This window comes from Mytilus edulis, chromosome 5, assembly GCF_963676685.1.
Source record: "Mytilus edulis chromosome 5, xbMytEdul2.2, whole genome shotgun sequence".
NCBI classification, from domain to species: Eukaryota; Metazoa; Mollusca; class Bivalvia; order Mytilida; family Mytilidae; genus Mytilus; species Mytilus edulis.
Window position 1 is genome coordinate 21,169,950 of NC_092348.1, and position 12,497 is coordinate 21,182,446.

The 12,497-nt window shown below is 33.1% G+C and overlaps 1 protein-coding gene across 1 annotated transcript in view; it reads right to left on the minus strand.

Moving 5' to 3' along the window:
• The window catches only part of LOC139523184 (uncharacterized), a 40,918-nt gene extending 28,793 nt beyond the window's left edge, over window positions 1-12,125 (minus strand). The window contains exons 1-5 of the mRNA XM_071316996.1: window positions 12,066-12,125; window positions 9,762-9,788; window positions 8,111-8,213; window positions 7,768-7,821; window positions 5,893-5,948 (exon numbers count right to left, since the gene is read on the minus strand). Of these exons, the coding sequence (XP_071173097.1) occupies window positions 5,893-5,948; window positions 7,768-7,821; window positions 8,111-8,192 (192 nt within the window). The 5' untranslated portion in view covers window positions 8,193-8,213; window positions 9,762-9,788; window positions 12,066-12,125. The remainder of the gene's footprint in view (window positions 1-5,892; window positions 5,949-7,767; window positions 7,822-8,110; window positions 8,214-9,761; window positions 9,789-12,065) is intronic.
• Window positions 12,126-12,497: the final 372 nt, after the last annotated feature.

Genomic DNA, 12,497 nt, shown 5'->3' on the forward strand with positions numbered 1-12,497 from the left:
GGTCTGTTGTTGTAAATTCATATTATTATCTCATGTTGGTTATAAATAATCGGGCAAATGTTGGCATTATGTTAGTAGCAACATAGGGCCGATATGAAATTTTGTTAATAAAAATTGATTATTAAATATTATACTCTTTAATTATTTCTTTTGGGAGGCGGATAATTTCGATTGCTGCAGGCTTTATGAAAAGTTGATGGTATACCGAAAGCAGAGACCGAAAGTGTTTATCAACTGCATTTACATTTACAACTCTATGTTGGGCCAATGATGGGCCAACATTGATCATATATTATACTCTATATATAAGCCCGGTAAAATTTATACTGGATATCATTACTGTAATAAAAAAATGTATATCGTAAACATAAAGATTGTCTGGTTAAAAGTTTAAATTTATTGCAATCATTATTTATAATAACTTTATTCATTAAACTTTGTGAAACATAATAATTTAGCAATTACATGTAGAGTGATATTTGATATAGCCAGTCTGTTAATCAAGCACATTCTGATAAGGTTGACCATATGTTCGACTTTCAAAGATAGTTGCTATGGTAATTAAGTTTATAAGAAATCTGAATGTAATGAGATGGTCACTTTTGTGGTTATTTCCTGTTGTGTATTTGAAAGAAAGCAGTAAAACGAAGAAAACAATACAGAAAATCATATCATCTGAGGTTCAAAGAGAAAGAAAGTAACATGTAAGTTGTAACTTTAAAAAATCTGATATATACGATTAAGAATGACAAATACAATTTGATTTTTTTAATCTGAGGGATGTTGTTAAAAATTAAAACATATATTACTCTATCATTTTATAATGTTAATCTTGAAGTTTATACGTTTCGGGCAAAATATTTGTTAGATTTTAAATCATTTCAATCGTATTAATCATCGTGAAATATTTGCCACTGAACATTAGTATCTTCAAACAAATTGTAAATTACCAATATTTTAATCGTTTTTTTTTTCTAAAACCTATAACGATAACATTTATGACCATTACTGAAGTTAATGGAAAAAGTCAGTCTTAAGATGTACCTTATTCCGTAATGTTTCAGAAATGTGATATATAATAATACCTACTTCAATGAAATATAAATGAATTTGTTAGTTTTATTGTATTTCTAAATCGCATGCAAACATATACGATATATTTGTGAAACCTGATCATATACACACTTGCATGTGTAACAGTGTTTTAGATATCAAACAGAGTATTTATTTCTTAATCTTATGCAAAAATCTTATCTAAATTCATTGCAAAAATGTGTTGTATTTTGTATATAATTATACGAACTCGGCTGAATTTAGTTTTTTGTCCTTGGTAAAACTTTTGCAAAAAACCCTTGATATTTGAATGGTTTGTAGGAGTAACTATAAGTCATATAAAAAGTTTATAAAAAGATAACGCTTGAAATATAAAAAAAAATAGGGGGGGTGGGGGGGGGGGGGGCGTTAAAAAAAGACTATACCACACAGACGCGTACGGATATTTATAAAAGATAAAGACTATAAATTATTGTCTGAATTACTTGAAGTAGCTTTTCTTTTTAATATACAAATTTACATTTTAATATAAATTTAGAGGTCAGGTATTTCAGTACTACAGAGGACAAAATTAATCAGAGTGCAAAAGGAAAAAAAGAGAACTAGGAATGATAAGAATTATTGACAACATCCTGGCTAGAAAATGCAAGGGAATGGAGATGGGAAAAAAAGCAAGACACCACACGACCACCTGGGCTCTTAAAAAATAGAGCTTTCGCTGGCCGTGTGTTACCTTTCCACGTCAGTTTTAATCTAGCGGCGTACTGCAGTACATGATATATAAGGCATGAAAATGTTATTGTTACAGATCAGCTAAATTATCTATAGTAAAGGATCCTACAAATTAATGTAAGATACAGCCACAGAAAATAATTATATTTATAAGTACGTCTGAGTCAGTGACAACCCTACAACAGATGTATCTATCGGATCGCCATCAATGATGGTGATACATGGCTGTGTACATAATGTATATACAACTCGTCTAAACATCAACCCAACAATGTTAGATCTGTAAATTTGCTTTCGCAAATTTTTGGTTCTTCCCTCGCCGGGATTCGAACCCATGCTACTGTGATATCGTGACACCAAATCGCCTGTACTGCAGCCGTCCCGCTAGACCACACGACCACCTGGGCTCTTAAAAAATAGAGCTTTCGCTGGCCGTGTGTTACCTTTCCACGTCAGTTTTAATCTAGCGGCGTACTGCAGTACATGATAAATAAGGCATGAAGATGTTATTGTTACAGATCAGCTAAATTATCTATAGTAAAGGATCCTACAAATTAATGTAAGATACAGTCACAGAAAATAATTATATTTATAAGTACGTCTGAGTCAGTGACAACCCTACAACAGATGTATCCATCGGATCGCCATCAATGATGGTGATACATGGCTGTGTACATAATGTATATACAACTCGTCTAAACATCAACCCAACAATGTTAGATCTGTAAATTTGCTTTCGCAAATTTTTGGTTCTTCCCTCGCCGGGATTCGAACCCATGCTACTGTGATATCGTGACACCAAATCGCCTGCACTGCAGCCGTCCCGCTAGACCACACGACCACCTGGGCTCTTAAAAAATAGAGCTTTCGCTGGCCGTGTGTTACCTTTCCACGTCAGTTTTAATCTAGCGGCGTACTGCAGTACATGATATATAAGGCATGAAGATGTTATTGTTACAGATCAGCTAAAATATCTATAGTAAAGGATCCTACAAATTAATGTAAGATACAGTCACAGAAAATAATTATATTTATAAGTACGTCTGAGTCAGTGACAACCCTACAACAGATGTATCCATCGGATCGCCATCAATGATGGTGATACATGGCTGTGTACATAATGTATATACAACTCGTCTAAACATCAACCCAACAATGTTAGATTTGTAAATTTGCTTTCGCAAATTTTTGGTTCTTCCCTCGCCGGAATTCGAACCCATGCTACTGTGATATCGTGACACCAAATCGCCTGCACTGCAGCCGTCCCGCTAGACCACACGACCACCTGGGCTCTTAAAAAATAGAGCTTTCGCTGGCCTTGTGTTACCTTTCCACGTCAGTTTTAATTTAGCGGCGTACTGCAGTACATGATATATAAGGCATGAAGATGTTATTGTTACAGATCAGCTTAATTATCTATAGTAAAGGATCCTACAAATTAATGTAAGATACAGTCACAGAAAATAATTATATTTATAAGTACGTCTGAGTCAGTGACAACCCCACAACAGATGTATCCATCGGATCGCCATCAATGATGGTGATACATGGCTGTGTACATAACGTATATACAACTCGTCTAAACATCAAACCAACAATGTTAGATATGTAAATTTGCTTTTGCAAATTTTTGGTTCTTCCCTCGCCGGGATTCGAACCCATGCTACTGTGATATCGTGACACCAAATCGCCTGCACTGCAGCCGTCCCGCTAGACCACACGACCACCTGGGCTCTTAAAAAATAGAGCTTTCGCTGGCCGTGTGTTACCTTTCTACGTAAGTTTTAATCCAGCGGCGTACTGCAGTACATGATATATAAGTAGCATATTTACCTGACGATATCAAGAATTTGGTATTTAGTCAAATCTTAACCGGAAATTGTGATTCTAAAATTTATTAAATGGCAACAACATGTCGAAATATTTAGGCTTGAAATAAATATATTTTTGGATAAGTTAATGCAAGCACACGAGGTGTATAGTGTCTTATACGATTACAGGTTTGTAATGTTTAACAACCATATTATATCAGTGTGTAAACACGTTAATTATGAGCTTTGAAAGTCAAGTAGTTCGAGCATTTTTCTGAGTAAGTGTTAAAAAATTTCAAACAAATATTCTTTACTGTGGTTAGCATTACTTAGTCGTCAGTATCTATAGATTAACAACTTGTGGTTATATTGATCATTTAGAATCTTCCTTGAAGGTGGTTCACGAATTTGCAGCTTAATAACTCGATTGATGTGTCATTTATATACAAGAGTTATAGTCCTTTGAACTATGAGTCTATGTGTAATTTCATAAAGTCAATATGTTGATTGTCTACCTTGAACAGGGTTATAATTATATCTTATAAATATAGTTTTTTTTGTTGAATTTAAAATCGTTACAAAATCTGTAATGTACTAGATACTCGTATTTTTCAATAGTTTATCAAAGACATTTATGTATATCTATAATTTCTTTTATTTGTTTTGAAATGTTTAAAATTAATATATACCAATATAAAGAATTATTTTGTTATCTTATAAATATTTTTTTTGTTATCTGTAAGTATTCATACCGTGTTTTTACGTAAAAAATAAACATGTTCAAATCTGCCTTCATCATCACTAACTTTTTTAGAGCGATGAGAAACTGATTAAATCACAGATCACAGGCACTTACAGAATAAAACTTTACTTTGTTATAGGGGAAAATATTCTGGAACAAGCGAATAGGTCACAGAAAAAGCATCTTCCAAGTATTCATGAAATTGCGCTCTATTAAAGCCATATCCTGTAAATTATTAAAAAAAACACACTTTTTCCCTACTTTTTGAGGTACAATATGCCGGTGAAAAACATTAATTGTGCTGTCAAGAATACACTGTTTCAAGTTGTGGTATGCATCAAAAACTGTCCAACAGCATTCGTCATTCTACTCGTAAAGGCATTTGTTTCTAAGATCGGTATGGTGTATACCATTTATGCCAGAACTCAAATGAGCAGAAAGCTGATGTAACTTATCTGCTTTACTCGATCCCTTAAGACAAATACATGAAAGTAGTGTAATAACGCCTAACACAAACACAAAACAGTACACCATAGCCACCATTTTATTCCAGAAGCTTCTAACTGATGCCGAATGCTATAGTGTAAAATTGTAATTGGGACCTACCCAAAACATTTAGAACTTTTCTGAAAAAGACTATAAATGAAAACAGAACTATAGCATCTTCCTATAATGATTGAATGTTAGGAAAATTGACCAGAGTTATCATACTTTAATCACAGAGAGGCGAATACAAACAATTTTTAATTTAAGCCTAATTAACAATAAATCAATTTTCCATTAACAAAAAAGTTACCTTATTGAAATATAAGGACTTTGTTAGCTAAATCTATTAATTTTATTATATATTATGAATTTTTATGACAATAGAGAAACATGCTTATATAAGGCATGAAGATGTTATTGTTACAGATCAGCTAAATTATCTATAGTAAAGGATCCTACAAATTAATGTAAGATACAGTCACAGAAAATAATTATATTTATAAGTACGTCTGAGTCAGTGACAACCCTACAACAGATGTATCCATCGGATCGCCATCAATGATGGTGATACATGGCTGTGTACATAATGTATATACAACTCGTCTAAACATCAACCCAACAATGTTAGATCTGTAAATTTGCTTTCGCAAATTTTTGGTTCTTCCCTCGCCGGGATTCGAACCCATGCTACTGTGATATCGTGACACCAAATCGCCTGCACTGCAGCCGTTCCGCTAGACCACACGACCGCCTGGGCTCTTAAAAAATGGAGCTTTCGTTTATGTATGTATTTGCTTTAAAACGTACCTTTAAGTGGATTTAATGAAGAAGTCATACTTGTATTATGATTTTTTTCTGTTTTATTTCACCGGGTAGTCAACCGTTTTGAGTTACAGTAATTCTTCCAATTCTTGTAACCCTTGATTTGTCTTCGTAATTGCTTCGTGAGATTTGAACATATGTTTATTTCAAAAAGAGTAAGATATTTTCCATAATCTTTGACAAGGATGCATACAAAAGTAATCACTTGAAAAATCTTTTAAAGATTCATGCATAATAAGTTTTTACCTGATTATTACGATTGTGTCCAAGTTTTATAACGGGTTCAGTGTTCCTCACTCCAGCTAAAAAAGAAAGTTACTTTTCATATTAACAAATTACAGCTTATAACTGCATATGCCTGGTCCTTTTCAGTATTCAAAATGTTTAAAATCAAAGTATGATATAGAACATTATCATTAGCAAGTTGAGTATTGTGTAAATAGTCATTTATGTACATAGTTATGACATTCTATTACTATGTGTAAGAATGTTCTTTGATGATTCAAATTCTTTTTTTTTTGGGGCATACAAATAAAAATAAAACGAATTAAATGAAGAGTCTTGTATTCAGTCCATTTGTTTCAGCAGAAATTAGTGTTTCAACTTCGTAATTTATTTGGCCTTCTGAACATTTTTTGATACGAGCGTCACTGATGAGTCTTTTATAGACGAAACGCGCGTCTGACGTCAGTATAAAATTTTAGTCCTGGTATCTATGATGAGTTTATAAACATTCAGGGTGCTATAAACAGTTTCGTACTAAAAACTAGGGGTATTTCCCCAGTGAGATTTACATACTGATGGAATTCCCTGCTATTTATATACCACTAAATGAAAAAGTTGATTGTTTTTTATGTTCAATGTGAAAAACATATATTGAAGTTCAATTAAAATGCCACTTTTGTCAAGATTTAAAAAAAAAATGTTTTTGTGACTTCCTACTATATGGGAGGCAACTCCATAAACAGCTGATTTTCACCTGTTGCAAAAAGCACTTTGATTTGTCAGGTAAGATAGCTCCTTTCGGAGCAGGCGAACGTAGGCTGAAACTACATTTTCTTAAATCAGCCGGATAAGCTCTTCGAAATGCATATTATAAGAAATCTCAAATATATGCACAGGTTACTGATCCGTGTGTCCAAAGGTGGTCTGTTTTTAAGGTTTTTTAGGGGGAAAATGCCTAATTTCCAGCTGATAACTTGTACCAATTTGCATGTTTAAACAAGAGATGTTGGATTTTTTTTTATTTATTCAGAAAGTTCATAGAATTATCTTTCCATTGATGTATAGATATCTATATAACTATGAATATCTGACTTCTGCATGATGGGTCCACTATTACATGCCCTGTTACAGAATGACGTCACGTAAAAAACTGTTGATTGCACCCTCATACAAAAGAGAAAGGAATAGTAATTACGACGTAAGAAAAATATCCTATATTATCTGTGAAATTGTTATACCCATAAACGGTCAACCAACTCGGGATGGCGTCCGTAAAACTTACGAAAGGATGAGTTCAACTTCGCCATTTGGAACTCTTGGTTTAATAGCTTACTTATGAACAGCAACCCTCTATCAAGAAAATCATGATAGGAAATACAAGCCCGGGAATATCGTATCAATTGGGAGATATATACTCCGTATGCAGGCGCTGCTGGAATGCTGCTAGATAGAAATGGAAAGTTCAAAATTAGGAAGCTGAAATCATCTCGTTTGACGTAAATGATTTTTTCAACCGACCCTCATTGTTTATTTCTATATGAAAGTCAAGATATGAGGCAGAATTATCTGTTGTATCATTTATCTCCTGGTCGATGGGATAGATGCGTTCAACATAGTCACCAAATTTTGAATTATTTAGTGAGAGAACATCATCTATATAGCGGAAAGTCAAATCTAAGGATATTGCTTACTTCTTATTTTTCATCCTAAGAAGTGTCTGTATAAAGTCGGTCTCATAATAATAAAGAAACAAGTTGGCAAGAAGAGGGGCACAATTGGTGCCCATTGTAATGCCGACAATCTGTTGAAAAACACGTCCTCCAAAACCTAACATTTAACTGCCTGTGATATAAAGATACTACTAAGAGTCAGTAGGCTATTTCACTAATATATTACCTTCACCATGTAGATCATAATAATCCTCTGTGTTCCCTAAGTACTGCAAGAAATCTACAAAAGTAAAAAAACAAACAACCTCATATTTTTTACATTTTGTTGATCAAAATTACATTCAAAATTTTATTTCATTGCATGATATTTGATAAATTCGGATGCCTATATTTGTAGTTCTTAATATCACACTCAACATACAATGGTTTCACCTTTTGATATATCAATATCCATTAAAACTATGATGTTGTGGAATTCTATTGATATTTATATTTTTTCTCATTTTAAGGACTTTACATTTTCAAGATATAATCTTCTATGTCTGCACAGAATATATGTTTACACTTACCTTTATAGTCTTCTTGTCTTTTAGTTCCTCCAAGCCGTGGTCCATATTCTGAATCCCAGGGGTCGATTGGACTTGTTGGCATATTGTCAAATATATTTTAATCCTGAATGTTAATTTTGATATATTTATTACAAATCATCTGTGTATCAATCACGATAACATCATAACTTTTTTCAAAAGGATATCGATATTTCAAATGTGAAAATCTTTTAGAACAAGTATTTAGAGAGAACTGCAGTTAAAATTCGTTGTAATGGAACAAAATGCTCATTTGATCTAGAACTTTGTAATTATGTAATCTTTATAACAAAAATCAAGTTAATATCTTCAAGCATGATGAAAAAAGTGTTGAAAGTTAATTGTTTAGTTGAATTTTCAAAGTCAAAGAACCATAATTCTGCATAATATTATTAGACCGGAAATAAATATTTTTCAAACTTGATCTGAAACTTGTCATGGTAAAACAATACACCAAATATTAAATCAATATATTCAAGCATGAAAAAACAAGTGAGGACAGGCCCGTAGCCAGGAATTTCCAGGGGGGGGGGGGGGGTTCGTTGGACTCACAAACTCGACTTTAAGAGTCACAATTCGAACAGAACATTGACTTTAACAGTGCTTATTTGTTTTCAAGGGGGGGGGGGGGTCATCCGAACCCCCCGAACCCCGAACCCCCCTGGCTACGGGTATGGGGGAAACTAAATTGCTGGACTGGTAGATGGACCGACCGACCGATAGAAAGTCAGACAGACATGAGATCACTTACAACGCAATATTCAAAACATCCACTTATCTAATCTACTGCAGAAACCCGTCACTCTAAAGGTTTACAGGTTGGCCCATTGATTCCGCAAACAAGACTGAAATGGGTGAGACAGTGACATTATCAATAAGGAAAACACGTACAAATATAAAAATTCATCCCAGAACTGTTGATATGTCTATCAATAATATATGCGTTGATTCAAGCAGGCATGCCTCCACGTTGGGCACACCCATTAACACATGACAAAAATATGTTTTACGTATGTTTGAGGTGAACAATTTATATTCGAACTTCTTGATTAATACAGACAATGAAGAAATAAATGAAACTGTTTTTATGTATTCTACAACTGTTAATTTTATTTGAAAAAAATAACCCAGTGTTTAAGTCTTCCTTTATATTTCTTAAACACAAATTATCACAAGATCATATATTTAATGATTTTATGTATATCAGCGAATAAAATTTGTATATATAAAAAGTTTCGAATGCAGTGTGTTATAAGAATAAATTCAGAGTTTACTAGTCTTGTTGGGAAATCACATCTGTACATGATATAGATAGATTTTAGTATTTAATTGATATGCACATAGAAAAATTATACATCATATATTTGTTGGTACCGGTAACTGATTTGAATTAACAGCAAAAAGAGAGATAATAAATTTAAACAAAATGCTGATAATACCCCTTTATGAGGATCTTATGCAAGCTGTCTAAATAACAATAACTGACAAAAGATAACTGTATTATTGTTACGTGTGCATTAAGGGTACCACAACTTCCACTGTGATGTTATATTGTATATCATAACTTATTTTTTGAAAGGAGGATATGAAATTATAAATCCCCCCAAAAAAAGAATAATAATAGAACTCTTACAGTTGTATTCCTGTCTTGAACAACCACCTGCAAAAGAGAAAAAAAAATTAATACTCTGAATAAAAAAGTACAATTCATATACATGTTATGTTGTTTTTGGAAGCATCTTATTCAACCTTTTAACAATTTACAAGCATTAGCAAAGATATACTTTCAGATTAAAAAAAAAAATAGAGGCTCTAAAGAGCCTGTGTCGCTCACCTTGGTCTATGTGCATATCATAAACAAAGGATACAGATGGATTCATGACAAAATTGTGTTTTGGTGATGGTGATGTGTTTGTAGATCTTACTTTACTGAACATTCTTTCTTCTTACAATTATCTCTATTTACAATGAACCTATAAATCTATCCCAGTAGTTAAAATATTTTGTAAAAATTTACAAAATTTATGAAAATTGTTTAAAATTGACTTTAAAGGGCAATAATTCCTTTATCATGTTTATCATGTTGACTTATTTGTAGGACTTACTTTGCTGTACGTTATTGCAGTTTATCTCTATCTTCAATAATATTCAAGATAATAACCAAAAGATGCAAAATTTTTATTAAAATGACCAATTCAGGGGCAGCAACCCAACAACGAATTGCAAATTTCAGGGCAGATAGATCATGACCTAACAAACAAATGTATCCCCATCAGATTTGCTCTAAAGGCTTTGATTTTGGAGATTTTAGCCAAAAACTGCATTTTACACTATGTACTATTTTTAGCCATGTCGGCCATCTTGGTTCGCAGGCGGGGTCATCGGACACATTTTTTTAAACTAGATTCCCTAAAGACATGAAAGATGATTGTGGACAAGTTCATAGGCGGATCCAGGGGGGGCCTGGGGGGCCCGGCCCCCCCTTTCGTGGGAAAAATTTGGTTGATTATATAGGGAATCATTGAAGCATGACTGGAGCGGGCCCCCCTTAGGTCAGTCAGCGGGCCCCCCCTTAGGAAAAGTTCTGGATCCGCTACTGAAGTTTGGTTAAATTTGTCTTGGTAGTTTCAGAGAAGAAGATGTTTGTAAAAGATCTGTCTGAAAATTTCAGGGCAGACAGATCTTGAACTAATAAACAATTTTATGCCATGTTGATTTGCTCTAAATGCTTTGGTTTCAGAGATATAAGCCAAAATCTACATTTTACCCCTATGTTCTATATTTAGCCATGACGGCCATCTTGGTTAGTTTGCCGGATCACTGGACATATTTTTTAAACTACATACCCAAATGATGATTGTGGCCAATTTTAGTTAAATTTGGCCCAGTAGTTTCAGAGAAGATTTTTGTAACAGTTAACAACGACGGACGACGACGAACGACGGACGCCAAGTGATGAGAAAAGCAACAAAAAAAAACTTCAGTAACATATGTTTATGATAGTTTGAAAAGCATCGAAAAAAAGGCTATTACATACTGGAAATAGCTGGTGCTGCCCGCCCAATCGGTGCCTAAAAAATTTTGAAGAAAGGTTTTCCTTGCACAATGAGTGTTGTTAAATGGAAAACAAATCAGGAAGTGGCTACACAGCAGATGTGAAAATCGATTAATCACTACAACTCAACCATTGTCAACTGAATCAAGCTGCAGACTTAAATTTTACCCATTAATAATTCATTTGTGGAAGCCTAAATTTTTTTCTTTCAGACAGAAAGGCAGGCATGCAGACAAATAGAAGGATTTATAAGCGGTTACTAAACCTATATCCGTAATCAGGTCGGGAATCAGGTACACTTTCTAAGCAGTACTGTTATTATATCTTATCTTGCCCGACATTGAATTAGATCTACATCCAAATGTTTTCTTAAAAATGTAAAGTAACTGTAGGGAAAACGGTAGTATTTATTCTACCATAGGCGAAATTTTCGTTAGTAATAAAAACCTGGACAAAACAGTTATTTTTGGTGTTACTTTATTATTCTGCTTTAAAAATTGAAGTCAAATAGTTTCATGGCAAACTTTCAACGAAGCTTGTTTATGTTATCAATACCCACCGTCATTTTACACAAATTTTATGAATGGAAAGTCTTTTCGAATAATTCTCTAACAACTTGTTCTATCGGTATCAACATTCATATTGTAAATATGCACACTGCAGTTTTTCAAAGATAATTACAAAAATATATTATACCCTTATAACACAGCGCTTCTTATTTGACTTCCTCTACCTACCTTGGGTACACAAATGGCCAACCTAATGATTGGAAAATGTAATTCTGATGTTTCCCTGTAGCAAAGACATGTATTCTAGTTATTTAAAAATAGGTTTAAGGAGCAACTGCCAACTTGAATGTTAAAAGATATATAATTTTTTTACCTTAATTAAGTGGCTGTGAAGTAAAATGAATCTAGTATCTTAAAAAAATACATATGCTATAAATATATGTTATGTTATTAAATCTAAAAATAAATCATATGATATCATCAAGAGTAAATTAGAAAATTCCTTCCCTATTTTTAGTAAGTTTGTGTTTTTGGGAATTTACTGTTTTAGCAAACATTCATACAAGTATATTTGTCAGTGTTTCTAGTTTGTATAATAAGCCTGTTCATTCATTACACTTGCGGAGGCCAAATACAAATATATGTGTTCCTTTTCTGATTATAAAAAAGTGCTAGCTAAAAAAAGGTTCAATACTTTCGATTTAAAAACAAAAGTAGTAATTTTAGTATAAAAATTATCCTTGAGATATTATCATGCCGTACAAAAGTTATTCTTACCTTGTTATCTACATTAACTATTCTTTTC